This window comes from Saccostrea echinata, unplaced genomic scaffold (genome assembly GCF_033153115.1).
Source record: "Saccostrea echinata isolate AGI-Se365-2 ecotype Australia unplaced genomic scaffold, CSIRO_AGI_Sech_v1 ptg000015l, whole genome shotgun sequence".
Lineage (NCBI taxonomy): Eukaryota > Metazoa > Mollusca > Bivalvia > Ostreida > Ostreidae > Saccostrea > Saccostrea echinata.
This window is the reverse complement of record NW_026889764.1, coordinates 7367007-7387121: the sequence shown is the minus strand read 5'-3', so window position 1 is coordinate 7387121 and position 20115 is coordinate 7367007. Positions and strand designations below refer to the sequence as shown.

General features: G+C 31.5%; 1 protein-coding gene across 1 annotated transcript in view; it reads right to left on the bottom strand.

Annotated features, from left to right (window-relative positions):
• LOC133188049 (protocadherin Fat 4-like) overlaps positions 1–18458 on the bottom strand; it is a 31570-nt gene extending 13112 nt beyond the window's left edge. The window contains exons 1-7 of the mRNA XM_061323439.1: positions 18404–18458; positions 17794–18040; positions 8398–8528; positions 7850–8163; positions 1228–1324; positions 567–808; positions 97–214 (exon numbers count right to left, since the gene is read on the bottom strand). Coding sequence (XP_061179423.1) covers positions 97–214; positions 567–808; positions 1228–1324; positions 7850–8163; positions 8398–8528; positions 17794–18040; positions 18404–18458 — 1204 coding nt within the window. The remainder of the gene's footprint in view (positions 1–96; positions 215–566; positions 809–1227; positions 1325–7849; positions 8164–8397; positions 8529–17793; positions 18041–18403) is intronic.
• Positions 18459–20115: the final 1657 nt, after the last annotated feature.

Genomic DNA, 20115 nt, shown 5'->3' with positions numbered 1-20115 from the left:
TCAAATATGAGATCGGAAACTTAAACCTCTATACAAATCGAGGTAAATATCTTTAAATGTCTACAACCTAGATTGGATATATAGCTGATATATTACCACGTTTAACTCTCACTGCTCCGCTAGGTGTAATCTCGAGGTCTCCGCTTTCCCCGGAGGTAATTGTATAACCTAGATTTGTTCCGGCATCTTCGTCCGAGCAGGAAAGAGTAAGGACCTATAAAGGTACAAAAGCAACGACTTTTCCGGATACATAGCAGTTTTCTGTTTTAAAAATCCATTTATCTTTTTTTAAATTGTCATTATTATTAAATAAATAAATAAACTAATTAATGTAACTTTATTCTATTCGTTTAAACTTAACTTAAAAATACCAAAAGATTTTTGACTCCGTTTTGGTAACAAATGCAAATTTAGTTTCTCGTCTGGTACAATTTAAAATAAAATGCACGGAATAAACAGATAGTATCGTTGAAACTTCAACTTGAATTTCTCGAGATAATCAAAGTTTGATCACGTTTATCATGATATTTTTTTCAAACATAAAATGACTTTTGAGAGGAACTAACAGTGCTTCCAATGAGTAGCGTCTCGTCCACAGTTTTCTTATAGTGGTCTGGAGAACACACGGGAGGGGTATCGTTGACGTCAGTAACCGTGATATCCACTACCGCGGTACTAGTTCGAGATCCTCCGTCCTTGACCTCTACTGTGAGAGAATACGATGGCGTTCTCTCGAAATCTAGTCTTTTCTTTGTGTGTATCTTCCCCGACTTTTTCAGAATAAAAAATGCGTCCTCAGAATTTCCACCTATAAATTATCAAGAACAGAGCGTAAAATATAAGATATACATTAATGCATGTAGATTTTCTTTTTTTTTTTTAAACCATACTGACAAAAACTTAGGTGTACCTCTCTTACTGGCACTTGTATGACAAACCCTTTGTGAACAAAAGAGAGAAAAGTATACGTGAAACTTTCTATTTAGGTGATTAAATGATAATGCACAAAGAATGATACAAATTCAACCTTAAAGACTGTCACTGAATACATAAAACAATCTTATTTGTTTAAAAAAGAAAAACAAGTTTTTAAAAATAAGAGGCTATATACTTCTCTGAAAAAAAAAAGATAATTTTCAAAGCATTGTGATGTTTATCAGAATTAATATATTTTTGTGCATGTCTCTAACTCCATTTAAATTGATTCAATCAGGTAGGAAGCCGTACCTGTGATCTGGTACGTCAGCTCTCCGTGGGTCCCTGCGTCATTGTCTGTGGCAGTCATGGAAAGGACCTCTGTTCCTACTTGAGTACTTTCAGAAATCTAATTGAATTCAAGCAACATTCAAGCCTTTCAGTTTGAAAAAACTAGAAATATGTTCATAGGACATCAATGCCCCGCCCAAGGTACATTTGTATTTCAACAGTAAAAAATGTTCTTTACTTCTTTGGCCTGTGATCGATTCATCAAATGTAATATTAAATTTTATTATTTCAAGTTCATTATGTCATATTTAGCAAATTTATGCATGTATGGTAAAACTGTTTTTACAGAGATATATCAATGTATGAAATCTTCTTAAGTAATCCTTTTTTTTAAATTAAACAAGATAAAAAGAGCAGAGGTGAGGGAAAATGTGAAAATTGAGGATATAAGGGAAATAAAGATCAAAGAATTTTTGACACACTTTTTCAAAATTACTCTCACCAATTCGTGTCAGTATACAACGTTTGATAATATCTTGAGCAGTTTTCTTGACACTTAAATAGATGCAAAATGAGGAACGGTGAGGTCAAAGTCATAGGAAAGGTCAAGATCAAAGTATAATCATACATGTACAGCTGAATTGCTCTTACCAATTTTTATCTTTGTTTTTAGCTTGATCAAAATATTTTGAACAGTTTGTTTATAAATAAGATAATGCAAAATAACAAAAGGTTGGTTAAAAAACTTATAGAGAAGATCAAGGTCAGAAAACTTAGCTGCAGAACTGTAGCGTTATGGTTTTACATTTTAGTCTTTGACCATAACGCTACAGATCCTTTAATGCAAATAAAGTGCTATTTACGGCGCAAGATTTTCTGCGCATGGTTGAGGATGTATTTCTCCACTGTCCAGCATTGGTCAATCAACTACCTTTCATTTCTTAATTCTAGACATAATCTAGTACCAACGTGTATATTTTATCCTTGAATAGTTGAATAGTTACCACCAATGTGTATAAGTTTATGAAATTTGATGAAAATATTAACATTTTGTTCTAAATTTTACTAAAAGCAAAATCAGTATTAGTTAGGTCTAGGTCATGTTCAGAAAAATATGAAACAGTTGGATAGCTCCTACCAGTATGTTAAAGTGTATGAATTTAGTTAAAAATATCTGGAATAATTACATTTAAGTGAAAGTCTCTGTAAGATTCAGGCAAAGTAGGTTTGAAAGTGAATCATGAGTGTTCTCAGAATCAGATGATTTTCAACACAAAGATTTCTCTTGCGCTATAAACCATGTATGCAAAGTGAAAAAAGTTTTGGGTCATGGATACTATGGAAACATGGCTTAAGAAATTTCCCTATGTGTATGGACAAAAAAATCACTAATCTTTAGGGCTTGAAATTGATTGTGAATATTTAAGAATTTCTTCTTTTTTATTCTTATCGTAAAGACAAACATTTAAAGTATTTTCACAATGCATTACATAGAAATAAAAATTCGAGATATATCTGTACTAGACATGGGTAGATATGCATGTTTTGTTTGTTTGTTTGTTTGTTTTTTTTTTTTTGTTTTTTGTTTTGGCTGATTCAGCATTTTTGTTGATTTTGGTACTTTTCAAGGCCTTATAACTCAAACTTCTGGCGTAATACAGGAGTTGTGAATATTTCGCATAAAAGCAGAGGAATGTCTCTTTTGGACTTTAAATTCAAAAAGGTTTGTTTTTTGAAAATTCCAATCCGTTGTCTAGCAACAAAAATAGATGTTTTGATAAATAAAAATGAAAAGTCGTACAATGGAAAAAAAAACTATTAATCTAATAAACTGTTATCTGAGAGTACAAAAACACAGTTTAAAGTAAGAAAATATATCTGAGACAATTTTGCAAACCAAGAAATATTGTAAAGATACTTATCTCCATGGTAACAGCAAATTTTCCCTAGCAACAATGCAAATAAAGTCAATTTCGTCACATATTTATGAACAATTGTAAAATATTAATCCACAATCTGGTAGCATATTGCGATTAATCAAATTTGTTTATGTAATAAATGTCTTAGCAAAGTACATTTTTGTAATTTTAACCCATTTTTATACTTTTAACCCATGGCAACAACATTTTCTTTTTATAGGAATTACATGACTCAACTCAATCGCCAGTGATAAAAAAATGAAAATACTTGACCTTGTAAAAAAAATGGTTTTAGTAATATTATTCTAACAATGATGCCAAGCAGAGCATTGTACTACAATTTGTTATTACCCAGCAAACAAAGATATGGGTTATAAAGGAATCACCTGTCTGTCTGTCTGTCTTTGTGTCCTTTTGTAAGTGCAATCCATGTCCGGGTCATAACTTTGTAATGATTTGTAATATGGAAACTTTACAAGTTCATTCTTGATAGAAAAATCGTTAATAATCTGAGGGTGTATCTTGACTTTACCCAAGGTCATTTCAGCTAGTTCAAGGTCACTAGCAATTAAAATCCTGACTAATATTTACATGTAGGCAAAGTGCATTGCAAAGCACAACACTATTATATAAATCAAACACTTGAATCCAGCTTTTTCAAAACTGATGTCCCTTAGCCGCCATCTTTGGGGAAAACCCATAGAACCCTCACAGTAGGCTTTGTAGTTTACTGGATTGTAACTTTGTCATTTGACTAGAATGTTTTTACTTCTATGTTGACACAACTTTTGTAAAGTATGGATTGGCTTATTCACCAGTGTGATGTGGAACAGCCTATTAATGTCCCCAATTTAACATTCCAAAAATATACCTGTTGATACAAATGAATAAGGAGAATATCAGTGGTCCTGATATATCTACACTTTTAACCGTAAGTGACATTGAACATTGCCGGAATGACCTTGGATCAAGGCAACATCATACCTAAAGACGATATGTAATATTTTTGTGAACAATGAACGTTCAATGTTTTTCAATTAAGAGCTGTGTACCAGAAATGAACATGACACTTTTCCCGGAAGCGACCTTGACCTTGCAAAAATGACTTTGAATAAGTATGAAGACACACACCTGAATCACTAGCAATATTTGTTTCAGGTATGGGCTTCGAATGTTTAATCATTTCAAGATGTAGACAGGACACTAGGGCTGGGCAAAATATCGCTATTTCGGTATATTGCAATACAATGACAAAACATATCGTATTGCAATACGATATACTGGCAAATTGCTTAAACTCGAGAAATCTATCATTAAATTTTAAAAAAAAAGTTGTCGGAAAGGTCTGTAGTTAAACCAAACAGTAAGACAGAAGCTGTTGTATGGGTGTATTTCAGTGCATAACTGTAATTAAATCAATATGATTTTTTTCCTTTTTGGTTACTTAACATAGATATGTACATTCTGCAAGTAAATGGAAGTTAATATAATAAGAAAAGGCCATTTTGATTTTCGTTGAAAATTTTGCAATACATATTGCAATACAGTTAAAAATATTACAATATATCGCAATACGAAAGTTCTGGCCAATACCCATTCTTACAGGACAAAATGTATACATTTTTCAAAATTGACTTTGAACTTGATCAAATGACCTTACGTCAAAATCATGACGTACTTTAAGGTCATAATCAATTTTTCGATGAAGTATGAACATCCAATACTTTCCATTAGAAAATAAGACCAGGCACAAATTTTACATTTTTTTTCCGCCAGTGGTCTTCATTTGCTAGAATTATCATGGGTCAAGACCATGACACACTCTTTGTTCACAAGCAATCTACCGGTATGCTAAAAATGAACTTCTAAATGATTCTCCATTACAAAGTTATGTGGTCTGGACAGATATTTTAAACTTTTTCTTGTAGTGACCTTAATCTTGCTGGAATGACCTTGGGTTAGGGTTTGAACATACCATTGGGGCATAAATCTTTTTGTCAAGCATGAGCTTACAATATTTCTCCATAAAAAAATGTGGTCAGGACACGAATTATACATTTTTCTATAAAGGACTTTGAACTTTATCATCTGACATTGAATGGAGAACATGATACACCTACATGTCTTAAACAATTTCTGTATGAAGTATCAATATCCGATATGCCTTCATAAGAAAGTTATAGACCAGACACAAATTTTACACTATTTACTGCCAACGACCTTGAACTAGCTGAAATGACCTTGGGTTAAACAAAGTCAAAATTCAACCTCAGATTATAAACAATCGTTTTATCAAAAATGAACTTGCAATCTTTCTCCATTACGAGTTATGACCCCATCATGATTGCACAGACAATAGAATACAGAGACAGACAGACAAAGTGATTCCTATATACCTCAATCTTTGTTTGCTGGGATATAACTATGGCACAAATGATTTGCTATCATGGCCGTCGATATCTTAATTGTTAGAATAATATTGCTATAACATCTTTAAAAAAGGTAAACTATTTTTATTGTTTCTTTATCACTGGCGATTAAGTAAAGTCATGTAACTCCTATAAAAAGAAAATACTGAGCGCTTTTCTGCATATAAAATGTATGCCGAGTGTAGCCATGGTTACCACCTATATAGAGATATATTCCAAAAACTTTCTTTACATAATAAGTGGCAACAAGGTTTATTGGTTTTTTTTCATAGGTAAATGGCCAATTTGGTTTTCTAAGTGCTTGTGAAGGGTCAATAAAGATTCAAAGTATCCGAAAAATCTAAATTTTGTTGAAATCATCCTGTCTGTTACCATGACAACCAAGGCACATAGCAACCAAACTTTGATTGATATAAAATTCTGTTGTCAAACATAACATATATGCAACTATTCTAATGAGTAAAGTTTCATGAAAATCCGTGACCATGCGTGCCAAAAAAAAAGTTAAGAAAATTGCTCTTAACTCTCCAAAACATATTTTTGTTCTTATGTGCTCAAATGTTGTTGCCAAGGGTTTAAAGTATAAAAATGGGTTAAAATTACAAAAATGTACTTTGCTAAGACATTTATTACATAAACAAATTTGATTAATCGCAATATGCTTCCAAATTGTGGATTAATATTTTACATTTTTCATAAATATGTGCCAAAAGTGACTTTATTTGCATTGTTGCTAGGGAGAATTTGCTGTTGCCATGGAGATAAGTATCTTTACAATAATTCTTGGATTGCAAAATTGTCTCAGATATATTTTCTTACTTTAAACTGTGTTTTTGTACTCTCAGATAACAGTTTATTAGATTGATAGTTTTCACATTGTACGACTTTTCATTTTTATTTATCAAAACATCCATTTTTGTTGCTAGGCAACGGATTGGAATTTTCAGAAAAAAAACACCTTTTTGAATTTAAAGTCCAAAAGAGACATTCCTCTGCTTTTATGCGAAATATTCACAACTCCTGTATTACGCCAGAAGTTTGAGTTATAAGGCCTTGAATAGTACCAAAATCAACAAAAATGCTGAATCAGCAAAAAAAAAAAAAAAAAAAAAAAAAAAAAAAAAAAAAAAAAAAAACCAACAAAATATGCATATCTGCCAATGTCTAGTATAGATATATCTCAAATTTTCATTTCTATGTAATGCATTGTGAAAACACTTTAAATGTTTGTCTTTACGATAAGAATAAAAAAGAAGAAATTCTTAAATATTCACAATCAATTTCAAACCCTAAATATTAGTGACTTTTTTGTCCATACACATAGGGAAATTTCTTAAGCCATGTTTCCATAGTAACCATGACCCAAAACTTTTTTCACTTTGCATACATGGTTTATAGCGCAAGAGAAATCTTTGTGTTGAAAATCGTCTGATTCTGAGAACACTCATGATTCACCTTTTGCTCGATTCTTACAGAGACTTGTACTTAAACTTTTTAAATTTAAAAAAAAAAAGAAAAAAAAAAGAAAAAAACTAGAATATAAAGATAAATGTCACGGGAAATGTCAAGGTCGGAAAATTATGCTAGAGTTGAATCTTTTCAATGTATTTCAGTACATGAATTTTGTTAAAATATTTTGAGTAGTTACTTGAAAAATGACCTTAACAGAAGATACCCAATAATAATATTAAGGTTAAAGAAATATGCTACAGTTAAATAGCTCTTATCAGTATGCACCGATGCATTAATCGGGGTTTAAATATCTTGAAAAATTTCTTTAAATTTGAGCTGAACAGAGAGTGTAAGTGACAGAAAGATAGATGGACGGAAAGACTTAAGACGGACACGACAAACACTTTATGCCCCCGCTTTATTTACCGGGTATTTCGCGGCATGAAAATATTCATAAAAATAATAATCATCTAGATGCTTGATTTATTTACAGACGTTCATGAAATTTTATGATTTTCATGAAACAAAGTGTTGGCATGCTTGACACGAACATTCCTTCTTTAAAATGTTCGCTAGCAACAAAAATTTTACTGGCTCATGGTTATAATTTTGAGGGTATTTTAAATAAACAGTAGATTCTTTGAATCAATAGGTTGACAAAATTATTGTTCGTGGGGATGTATATTCGTTGGAAAGTGTGACCGAAAATCCACCAACATTGACGACCCATGAACAATGGTGATTCTACTGTATTATATTTAAATCAGAAACTAAAAAGTCTAAATGTACACATTTCTTTTTTTTTTCTTTTTTCAAGTAAAGTTTTACGTAAAGAAATTTTACCTTATATCTGATTGGTTGTCCACTGATGGAGGGATCATACTCGTTGACAGGTACTACGTTAACTAGAACAGTCGTTGTTCCTGTTCTCTGGTTGCCTACTGATGGGGTATCGGTTGCTATGACAACGAGCTTATAGAGGAAGTTCTTAGCCGTCATGGTGTCATAGTCTATGGGAGTGCTGGTTGTCAATATCTGGTTATTGACAACCTTGAATTTTGGTATTGTATCATCCCCAAATAATATGGATATTGTAGTACATCCAGGATTGGTCCCGTTGTCTATGTCAATACAGGTCAAATCAGCAACAACAGAATCTACAGTGCAAAAATGCATGCTATTGTTCATAGAAAAAACCTAAAATCAATAATAAGTATATTTAAGATTTCCAAAATGAATCAGATTTTACTCTTAAAAACTGACTTCAATTTCAAGCAAAATCATGCAATAAATTACGCAAAGAAATTTTAAAGAAAGATACTGGGATTAAATATAAATGTCTTAATACATAAATTTCAGACATTACAAATTTTGTTTAAATATAATTTTACCCGAGGGAGAGGTTTCACTGATATTAACTCTTAATATCTTTGGAGTAAACTCTGGCGCATATTTGTTCAATGGTAAAATATTGACCACGAAGCCCACAAGAGGACCATTTATTTTACCTGTCTCTGTAACACTAGAATAGAAAAACAGTGATGATGGCATTATGCAACAACTGTACAAAACAAAGAGCAGCAAAAAGACGAATGTTGAGATGTCAGATCAATTGATATTCATCTTTTTAAATATAGTTTAGTACATGTATGCACACCGTGTTATCATACCTATATTAGGAAGGATGATTTGCTTGATATATTAATACGTTCATTGTTTTATTATTGCTTTGTGTTTGTGGGAGGGGGGGGGGATGTACCGGTAATCAAAATAATGAAATTTACAATTTACCTCGGTTTGCATTCTAATATCTTTCAAACAAAACGTTTATCTTTTTTCTTCTTTCAAAAAATGATTTTTTTCTGTTTAAAAATATAGGTAAGCAAAGAACACCTCCAATGAATGTGATCTTTTAATTCAATTCAATTCACTTTATTGACAATAACCATGTTGGCATACAGTCATGAACAATAATAACATAAAACAAATTAACACGATTAGTACATGTATTTACATATTGAAAAATGTGAGGTAAACAAATTACTGTAGAGTATATTCACATATTTCTAAGTAGTCATTGCTGACTTTTTTTTCTGGAGTCAAAGCACTTTTTTCAAGAAAAAAACATATCCTTCTAGCAGTTGTAAAATTTGTAGGATTGACAATTTTGCTAATGAGATTAACACTAGTTTATGTGTTAACATTAAATATATCAGTATACTTACATCTATATTGGTCATACTTTGAACAGTATAGAACAAAGTGTTTTTCATCTTCAATAAACAATTTACATGAATAGCATAGACGTTTTTCTCTAGGAATAGGGGGTTTACAGTATCTACCCGTTTCAATATACAATGGATTGGCACTGATCCTTAATTTTGTTAATACAGATCTATATCTTTTTTTCAAAGGTAGCTTTAAATAATTTGCAATTTGTATTCATTTCAATCACAATTTTGCTATAAAAAGCAAACTTTCAAGAGTCTAAATTGCTAATATTTTTCAGTTGTTCATGTATCTTGTTTTGGTAATGCTCTTGTAATTTGTTTTTCAAGGTTGTGTGAGAAATATCCAAAGAAGTGATATTTAATCTTTGTAGTAATGAAGACAGTTTTCTTTGCCAAGATATTGTAGATACAAGTTTTTTTGTCTTCTTTAAATGCAGAAATCACTAAATGATTATTATAATCATGTTTGCATTCCATTTCCTTGAGTCTCTTATAATATTTAAACATATATTCATAACATTAATAGTACAAAGGAAAACGATCAAATGCACATAAAACAGCAAGATTTGATGCCTTTTGTATGTACCCCTAGTACATTTGTATGTCTTTAAATATTAGTTTTCTGTTTGTTTTTTTTTTTTGTTTTTTGTTTTTTGTTTTTTTTTTTTTCAAAAGGAAATTGGTCTGAAGATATTAAATCACATTTGAAGTCAGTTATCCATATTTTAGATCCATATGTGATAATTGGTATTATTATACCTCTATTAAGAATACTCAAATTTGATTGGCTTGTTAGAAGGCTTTTAAACTCAATAATGACTCCAAAAAGTACCGTTTACAGCATAATGACCTAGGAATCATTGCACGTGGGGTATAATGAACGCTAAAAATGACCTGTTAATCCAAATTCCATTCAAATTAAAAAAAAAATATGCATACAGTAATGATTGTACATTACAAAAATTGCCGTTATAAAAATATGTATAGTATTTTTAGGATACGGAACACGATTGGCCTTTAGATGCGACATTTATCGTTTTCATTGAAATTAACTTTCGTTACAATACAATGTCAAATTCAACGAACGCAGACTCGGCTCTCTTGTACAGTAAAAGTCTGCACCAGATTGTCATTGTAGTCGGGAATGGTATCTGTGAATTTATAAAAATGCAATGTTACTGACAATCACAGAGTGTTTTAATAAATCGGCGGTGCAAAAACTTACAAGACTGGCAGCCGAAAAGTAAACAACTTCACTAGCGAATCCCGATCCCGATGGAACACTGATAATAGTTCGTAGGTCTTATACTTGTAATTGATTATTTTAGTAATTAAGCTTACAAAAATTGCCTTAACATATATCGGTATAATAAAACAATTGATTACCCCTTATGAGTTCAACATGGTGAAATAAGGACCCTCGACCTGGCCCACTCGCTGACCTGACCTGACCTCGGCCGCTACGCGGCCTCGGTCAGGTCAGGTCACCTCGTGGGCCAGGTCTCGGGTCCTTATTTTACCATGTTGACCTCATAAGGGTAATTAATTGTATATTATCATTGACTGATATAATGTCAACATAATTTCAGCTTATTCAAAAATTAATATTTCCAGGAAAATTTGATTTAATAGCATAATATGCTTTCCTAGCACGTTCTGATAGTTGTTCAGCTTCAAATTTCATTTTTCCATCAGACCTGAACACAACACCCAAATATTTATATTCATTAATTATGTTAATCATTTGGTGATTGTAATAAAATCCACATGATGAAAACAAAACATCTGGGTTTTTTTCCCCATATTACTGTAACACACAATATTCAGTCTGAACAATATTTTCCTAAAAATCTATACAGTTTTTTAGACCAATTTCTGATTCTGATACAAGGACGAGATCGTCAGCAAAAAAAACTTATGATTAATTGGCATAGTATATGTCCTTACATTCTTAAAATAATTCACAAAATCATCAACAAAGATATTAAGTGTTGGACTTATTTTATCACCTTGTTTGACTCCTCTATTGGCTTTAAATTTTCACTCATTTGATTGTCCTTTTTACAAGAATAGTATGTATTTATATACATGTCAGTCAAACGTTTGAGAAAGTTACCACCAATACCCTTTTTACTCAATTTGTATAAAAGTGCAGATCTCCACTCAGTTCGTATCAATTAAATGCTTTTGAAAAATCTACAAAGCACACATATAAATTCTGTTACTTTGTATAAAGATATGTGTTTAAAAGTGTTTTTAGTATAAATATATTGTCAGTGGTCGTATGACCTTTCTTCATCCAGATTGATATTGGCTTAGTAGGTTATTTGACTCGAGATAATTATCTAAGCGTTTCTGTAGAAGGCCTGTAATGTTTTCCTAAACAATAAGTGAAAGTAATAAGTGAAAGGTTCCATTCTTTGGGCATTTTTCCATTTTAAGTAAAATATTAAACAGTCTTGTAAGAACTGATAAAGGGTAGTATTGTTTGTTTTAATAAACTCATTTAAAATTAAGTCAGGCCCAGCACTTTTACCATTTTTCAGCTACATGCTTTTCATGCTTTGTTCTATTTCATCTTGAGTAAACAAAAAGTCTAATGGTTTGGTTCAGTATTTAGTTCATTAACTTGTATTTCAAGCTCTCTTCATCAGTATTTTGGATGTTCAGTAAAGATTTGTAGTGATCAACGCATTCTGAAATTCCAATTGCTTCTGCATTAGTTTTCTTTGATTTATTTTCTTTTATCTTATTCCAAAATTTATTGGAGTTTTGTGGTGAAAGAGAATTAAATTCTTCTGCAATACTATTGTAAAAAAATTGATTTAAGACTTTTTCTTCGTTTATTTTAATCTTTTCACAATTTGTAAAGGCAAGTTTTAGTTCACAATTGTTTGGATATTTGTGTACTTTCTTCCCTAATTTTCTAACTTCTTTTCGTAGGAGTAGGCCATCTGTAGTCATCCATTTTGGTCTTTGTTTATTTTTTCGTTGTGATTTTGTAAATTTTGCAGGTTTAAATGGAACACTTTTATTAGCTGCATTAATTATAATATTTGATAGTTTATCGACAAGATCATTTGAATCATGTGTTATCATTATATATTTGGTCAAGTAAATTATCTAACATTAGTATTTGATTTTTAGTTTCTTCCTTGTTAATAGTATCTTCACCAATGATATTTCCCCCTTCAAAGAACGCATTTTATATTTCTCATTACAAAACACATTTGTGTGCATATGAATACTTGCAGTTTTAAGGCAATGATCTGATATTTCTGTAGGAGGTAATACATTAATTGCAGGGAAGACACGACAGCGTCATTATTTTTCAATGCCATTATACCAAAACTAAATGATTGCATGTTACTTGACTTATTTTCCACTAATATATTCCCCAAACTTTATTTCTAGTTTTGTAAATTATTCACAAAGATAAAACTTTTAAGAAAATGAACGACTCACGGCGTGTTATTTATTTTATACTTTAAAATGTCCCTTTCCCGCTAAAAATCAGATGATGCTAGAAACAATTTTTGACGGTTTCCTATCGATATTGAATTATACAAGGACATCCGTAAAGCAGAAAATAAAAGAGTTCTTGCATGGACAAGTGGGTTATGTAAGATTTTATGACACGCATATATAAAATCAAATTTTATCATCGGTGGAAGAAGCGGTTGATAGAAAGAACACAACTAAAAATTGTTTAATGCATCGATAGGAAATACATATTAAGTTATTAATAAAAGATCTATAATTTCAAAAATTGCCTTATATTCAGTGATAGTTTTTGTGTTTCAATTTATCTGGGGGAGGGGGTTAATTTCTCACCCGATATTCATTGATGATTCTTAGGAAGACCCCTCAAAATGGGGCTGTGTAAGATACACACTTTATGTAAATTGTCACTATATGTACTATTTTTCTACAATTCCAAATATTTACTTGAATAAATACTTAGATGCATGTTATATACATGTATACATGTATTGTTCATAATGTATAAGCACAGCCCTCACACTCTTTTTTCTGAGAATGTACGTTTACTGTTAGTTATATATGACCAAAAAGTTTTATTCAAAGGCGATCCCCCTCCTTTTTTGAGTTTTATCTATGCAGTCCGTGTATTTTTTCCTATATTATTATTTTTTTAATTATATCTTAAAATAAATTAATTTTTTTTTGCCTGTCAATTTTTCTCTAAAGCCCTAACCCTTACAAAAAATTCTACTTGTCAAAATCTCACCCCACATCTTGAAAATAGCTTTTTTTCGAGTTTAGCGATTTTTTTTTTTTGGGGGGGGGGGAGGGGGGTGAGAGTTCCCCCCCCCCCCACGCTGAGACTTCTAAAAACTCAAAATGCTTTGTATTTTGCATCAAATTACCGGTATTATTTTTTCCCTATTTATTTTTTTATTTATCTTTCTTTTTGCCATGAAGAAAAAACTATTTGCACGTCTTTTCACATGTAAGTTTTTACAACCAAAAATAAAGCTGAAGAATGATTCAAAGATGTTTTTTAGGCATACTGGGTACAAATGAAATTTCAATTTTAAAGTTAGATTATGAAAAATTAAATAATATTGACAAATGTTTAAGCATTTCCTTGACAGCAATATGATATTCTTTATCATTTAATTACTGAAAATGTCTGTATGTGAAGACTATCTTCAGTGGATAAAATACATCAGTCTCACGGCGGGAATGACCGGTCAACAGAGGATTCTTGTTAATAAGAATTTTGAGATCGATTGTTGTTCGTTATCTTCACCTTGTTTCTGTACTAGTACAAGTTAAGACACGTAATATCGTTCTTGAACATGTGTGTGTGTGTGGGGGGGGGGAGGGGTTCAGCTAGCAAAATAATTGACTCCTCTCCTAAACCTATTTGAAAAAAAATATTATTAATGATAAAAATTCGGGAGAGGAGAAACATGTCCAGATTTGAAAACAATATTTCGTTGGATTGGGTTCTTCGAACACTTTTGATAAGGGAAAAAATAAAATGCATTAGGATAAGGGAATTTTACTATCCATCAAAAAAGTGGGGGAGGCGAATTAGGCAATGTTTTTCAATGAACCTTTTAATATTAAACATTATCTTTGGAGAAAAAATTCGAGGGGAGGGGGAGGGAAATACTACATGAAAAGTGCGTGCCAGCAAGTTTATGTGCGACAATTATAAGGCGAATACATGTATGACAACAAAATCGCAGTAATCTTATTTGAATTTTTGTTTTAAATAATTCATAAAATTGTATTGTTATTTAGTTCTAGTTTTAGTTCTAATTTTTATCCATTAAATAGTTGACACATTTTGTTATGAATTTGATTTTAAGCAACATATAAATATGAAGACAAATAATATATAGAATTATATAATGTTTAATACACATATACATATATTACATAAATTATATACACATATTAAGATATGAAAGACAAATCTTTCCCTTCGCTTGTTGATATGGAAAATTATTTTGTGTGAAATGTGTTTCCATATAAATGGAATTATTTGCAAATGGTTTATGTTTGTTGCATTGCTATGGCATTATTAATATACACATGTATAATAGAGCCCAGACTTTAAGTATTTTGTAGTTCAGTAGTGTAGGGTATTAACTTGAAGATATTGCAAATACTTTTAACATTGTGTAAAATATATTGTATATTGTTTAACGTCCCATTCGAGAATTTTTCACTCATATAGAGACGTGTCCGTATGGCGGTGAAGGGCTTCAAATTTAGACCTATACTCGGCACTTAGGACCATTGAACAGTGAGGGTTCTTTATCGTGCCAACTCCTACCGTGACACGGGACCTAGGTTTTTAAGGTCATATCCGAAAGACCCGTGACTTTCACTTCTAATGCCGGGCGCTTGGCGAAGGAACAATCACTACCTATGTTTACGTCTTAGGTTTGAAGCGGCGCGGCGAACGAGAATCGAACCCGGGCCTCCCGATCACAAAGCGAACGCCCTACCACTAGGCTACCATGACCATGTACAAAATATAAAGAAGAATGATCACTTGTTTTGTTGCAGAACGTGAAACGTGCTATCCTCCGTGAGTATTTGTTGCCATGTGCGCATTAAACCAGACTTCGAAATTCTTTCTCTACCGCAGATACCTTTGCGTTATATTCATTTCTAGGCGAAAATTGACTCGGCAATATGTGCCATCTCAATGTTTTAATTTTATAAAGTGAATACACTGCTTATACCCGATTTCGCAGATTCAAAGATACCCTTACATCGAGGATTATATGCGATTTCACGGATAAGTTTTCGAGTATTCTCTCCAACCTGTTGATGTTCTTTATCTCTGCACCAAGTACTGTTATTCTTAATTCTTTGTTCTTGTACATCCATTTTGGGTCTAACCATTTTCCATGGGAGTCCATGATGACTTCAATAGGCAGATTTTGTTTATTTTTTGGTGTTTCACATGATAGGTGCGATCTTGATTGGTGCATTGAATCTCAGTTGAAAGGGCTTCATATCTGTTTGCGGTTGGAATTTGACACTTAACATTGGTATTCTCTTCCAGCATCACATTCATTTCATTGACTTTCTCTTCATTTTTGTTTTCCTTCTGCTGCTCTTTCTCATTTTTTTGTCTTCTTTGAACCTGCTTATTTCTGTTTTGAGTTCCTTGATTTTCGCTTCCATTTTTCCGATTTCTGTTAGTAAGTAGTCTTTTTATTTTCTAGTTCTTTATTTCTCGATCGAAGAACACTACGATTAATTTCGTTCTCTTGGCTATTTCTCAAAATAACTTCTTCCAAGTTGTTTATTTTCTCCAAAAGATTGTTATTGAACACATCAATCTTTCTGTCCAAGGTGCTAAACCTTGAAAAAATACCTGATTCTATGGTTTGAGTGTTATTTGGTAAGCTGACAGTGTTTGAAGAGATGATTCTTGGTGTTGAAAACGTTTTCTTATTACTACAAAAAAATGAATGGAATTCATCATATTTAGCCGATACATCGAGAAGTTATTCAGTTTTGTCTCAGAGTTCTCTTGTGTCGACATATTTTTCACAACAAATTTTAAGTGTGGAAATTCGTCATCTAACCAATGAAGGTAGTTGTTTCCCTTAACGGTGATCAAGTGGGTAGAAAAATATACATTGATAGTAATGATTTTTTTCTCGATCTCTTCGCCTTTTATATTAACAGACGACAATCTAACTAGGACTTCGTCTATTAATTCCTCACTTCCATCTTTCACTTCCATTCGCATTTGAATTCCTTTATTTTCACCAAACTGATAGTGATATCTGTAAACTAAACATTTCAAACAGTTCATCAAGCTTTTTTTGTCTTGTACCCTGAAGGTCACCTTTTTTGCGTTTGGTTTGTATAGGTTTTTTCTACATTTCCAGCTCAGCATGAACTGCTTTTTCCAGATGGAAGTTTTGGCACATCTGGGAATTAATGATATGCCGTATTTAGGACCGAGTCCCAGTAAAAGAAGTTCATGATCACGTCTTCGTCTGCTTTACTTATTTTAATGAAAACCGCCATTTTTCATTTTTGCTGCCGTTCGTGTACTAATTTTGCTTGGTTGTTTTCTCAATCCTTTAGGGTAATTTTCGCCATATGGACAGTTTTTTCATTTATACTTAAGAGTTATTCTATTTTCTGCTACATTTTAAATGTTGCCACTGTCCTAATATCAGTTAATTTGACAGTATTGCATGTATTTACCACAGAATTTTTGGTGTGTTTCTTTTCGGAATCCCGATCCCGATTCTCACATGTATACATTAACTTAATATTCAGTTAGTGTGCATATTTAGATCCAAAATTAATGCAGGTTTGATATTGGTAAGATTTTTGATACTTTGGAATCAACTTGCTTCAAAAACTTATTCTGTTCAATCGCCCGAAAAATGTAGGTAAGTTTTGTACAGACAGGCTCCAAAATCTTGAAGCAAGTAAAAACATTCACTTGGACATGTTTTATATGAATATTTTTAAAGAAAATCCATACAAACAGATACAAAATAATGGAGTTCTGTCAAAGATGCAGTACAATATTACCATACTATTTCAATAATACCAGAAAAAAAGCTTTCTAATTTGGTCCTGAGAACGAATCTACATTTGTTAAGCAGTGGTATTATATGCAGAAAAATATTAAGCTTGAAAGATGAAATTTTAATACTGACATCTATTTTCAGATAAGCATATGCAGACATAGAGCGATATCTACCTAAAGCCTCATACTCGGCAAAAAAAACAAAACAAAACTATACTAGTTTTGTGGTTGGGTCAAGTAAATTTTGAAACAAATTTACATTTTTCCTTGATGCATCTATTATTGGATAAGCATTACAATGATATTTTTGTTGTTTTTTGATTTTTTGATTTCTGCACTTTCTGTACATTTTCTAGATCTGTTTCTGATATCCCCGTTTTGTGAGCTGGCTTACTAATATTTTTTTTTTCCATTCATGACGGAAAAACTCTGTCTTAGTTACAAAAAAGTAATTGCAGTGTATTTAATTCACATCAATAATTATAATAATAATAATATATACGTACCGAACAATGAATTGATAACGATTAACATCCTCAAAGTCCAATGTGCCAGATACTGAAAGTTCTCCATTATTTATATTCATTATGAATTTTCCAGGACCTCCACCAATGAATTTATACTCGAGTGTCTTTCCATCGGCAATCTCGGCATCCACGTCATAGATTACAGTTCCTATTGGTGTGTTTTCGTCGACAAATACAGTGACATCGGAGGGACCGTTAATAATTTTAGGGTCAGCGGCTAAAACACCTTTAACACCATATGATAAATTATTTATTTTACATTACATGGTTTTAACTCTCATATACATACACAAACGTGCCTGTGTGCACACATTTGAAACGACCCAAGTTAATCATTTCTCCAAGTTCTAATGTAATTTATGTGCCCCACTCCCCTCAAATGAAGTCCATTTAATTTACATTTCATTCTAAATTTTCTTTACAAAAGAATAAAGAGTCAAATCAATATTAATCATACTATATTATGATTTATTATGTTTATTGATGGTAAATAAGTATATCAATTTCAATGTTACTGAAAAATTAATAAATTGGGGTCACTAACTATTGAATTGAATTCAAATGAAAAATATTATATACATGTACTTACATTCTCCAGCTAAAAGCACTGCCAAGAGGACAATAACATTTTTAGCATGAGCCATCGTCCGGTCTCTTATACAAATAACTTGGTTCATAATGCCTATCCATCCTCCATAAAAATTATAGGCAATTGTCTTTGCTCAACTCAGGAATTTCTTTTTAAGTTCATCTACCTGGGATTTTTAAAAATTTAAATTACTAATGGAATATATAAAATCAATAGTTATGAACCACAGATGCAAATGTAAATTTGAATTTATGGTGTTCTCAAATGTACTGGACATAAACGTCACTTTAAAATTTACCTGAGGATAGCGTGTTTCTTGAATAAATAATGGCACTTTAAACATCTGATTTAAGACAAATGTTAAATTCTACATTTAAGTTTGTTTGGTTATTGTTGACATATATAGTAGATTTTAACACACAAATAAAAAAAGAAAAGAAAAAAAAAGAAACATTGCAATGTTTGAAATTACATGGGGAAATTTGTTACTACGTAAAATAAAAAAAAAATCTGCATGATACCACTCAGGACGAAACATGAAAAAAAATAATTGTATGAAAAATTTATTTTGGTGAAAAAAATGTCCATTGAGATTTTTTGTTCATATCAAATTAATTTTAAACTTAAAATCACTTATACAACGCGGATGTGGATGAGCAAGTAATCACAGAAAATTCTGCTAACAAATCACTATGTGCTTGAAACCCAGAACTATTTGAAATTTTTGGGAATGGCAGCTTATGGCAGAAAAATAGATATTCCACAAAAAATATAGAGGGTGAAAGCATGGATACATATGCATCTGATTCTTTTTGTATGTTCCATGGAAGATGGACGAACGATGCGAGAAAAAAAAAGGTACGACAAATACGAAGGTGAAAAATTAAATTTCAATTAAAACAAAACTCTCTCATATTTCATCAAACATTGACGTAAACAATATGTAAAATCTCCACAATTTTCAAAAATCTCATAAATATTGCGTGTTTTAAAAAGTATATCACTAAAGAGAACAGAGTGATAAATCCCCATATTATAATACAAATTTCTTCCTTTTTTTTCTTTTTTTTTTTAATTGACTTTAGACATAAACAAACATACATACACATACACAAACACAGACACACCACGGTCGGAAAGCTTACATACAGATTTTTAGGAATAAACATGAAATATTAAAAAAAATATGAATACACAAGATATACTAAAATAATAATGTAGATGACATAAATGTATCTATATGTTTATGTTTTCAAATATCTGGTTCCAGTTAATCCATCTTCTTTTATACACATTAAGTTCATTGTTAAATTTATATAATTTTTCTTCAAATTTATAATACACATACATGTATAAGTATTTAATGATATTTTGGATAGTTATATTTTGGTTTTTTCTTGCTTGTTGAAAAATGTACTGTTTAATAAGTAGCAATATAAGATTAACTAGAGCGAGCTCGTTGCAAAGCAACGAATAGGTCTTCCGTTGAAGCTGCGGAAGGAAGAAGTGACCTTGAGTCAAGGTCATGCCACATTCTAAAGTTATACATGTAAGCAATCTTGTAAGGGGAAGCAACTTACAATATTTCGCTAGGAAAAACTGTAAAGGAATGTACGTGACCTTGAACATTCCAAATGCCTTGCATCAAACCATGACACACTCTCGTCATAAAACCCAATCTGTATGTTACCGACTTGAAAAGTTCACAGTGA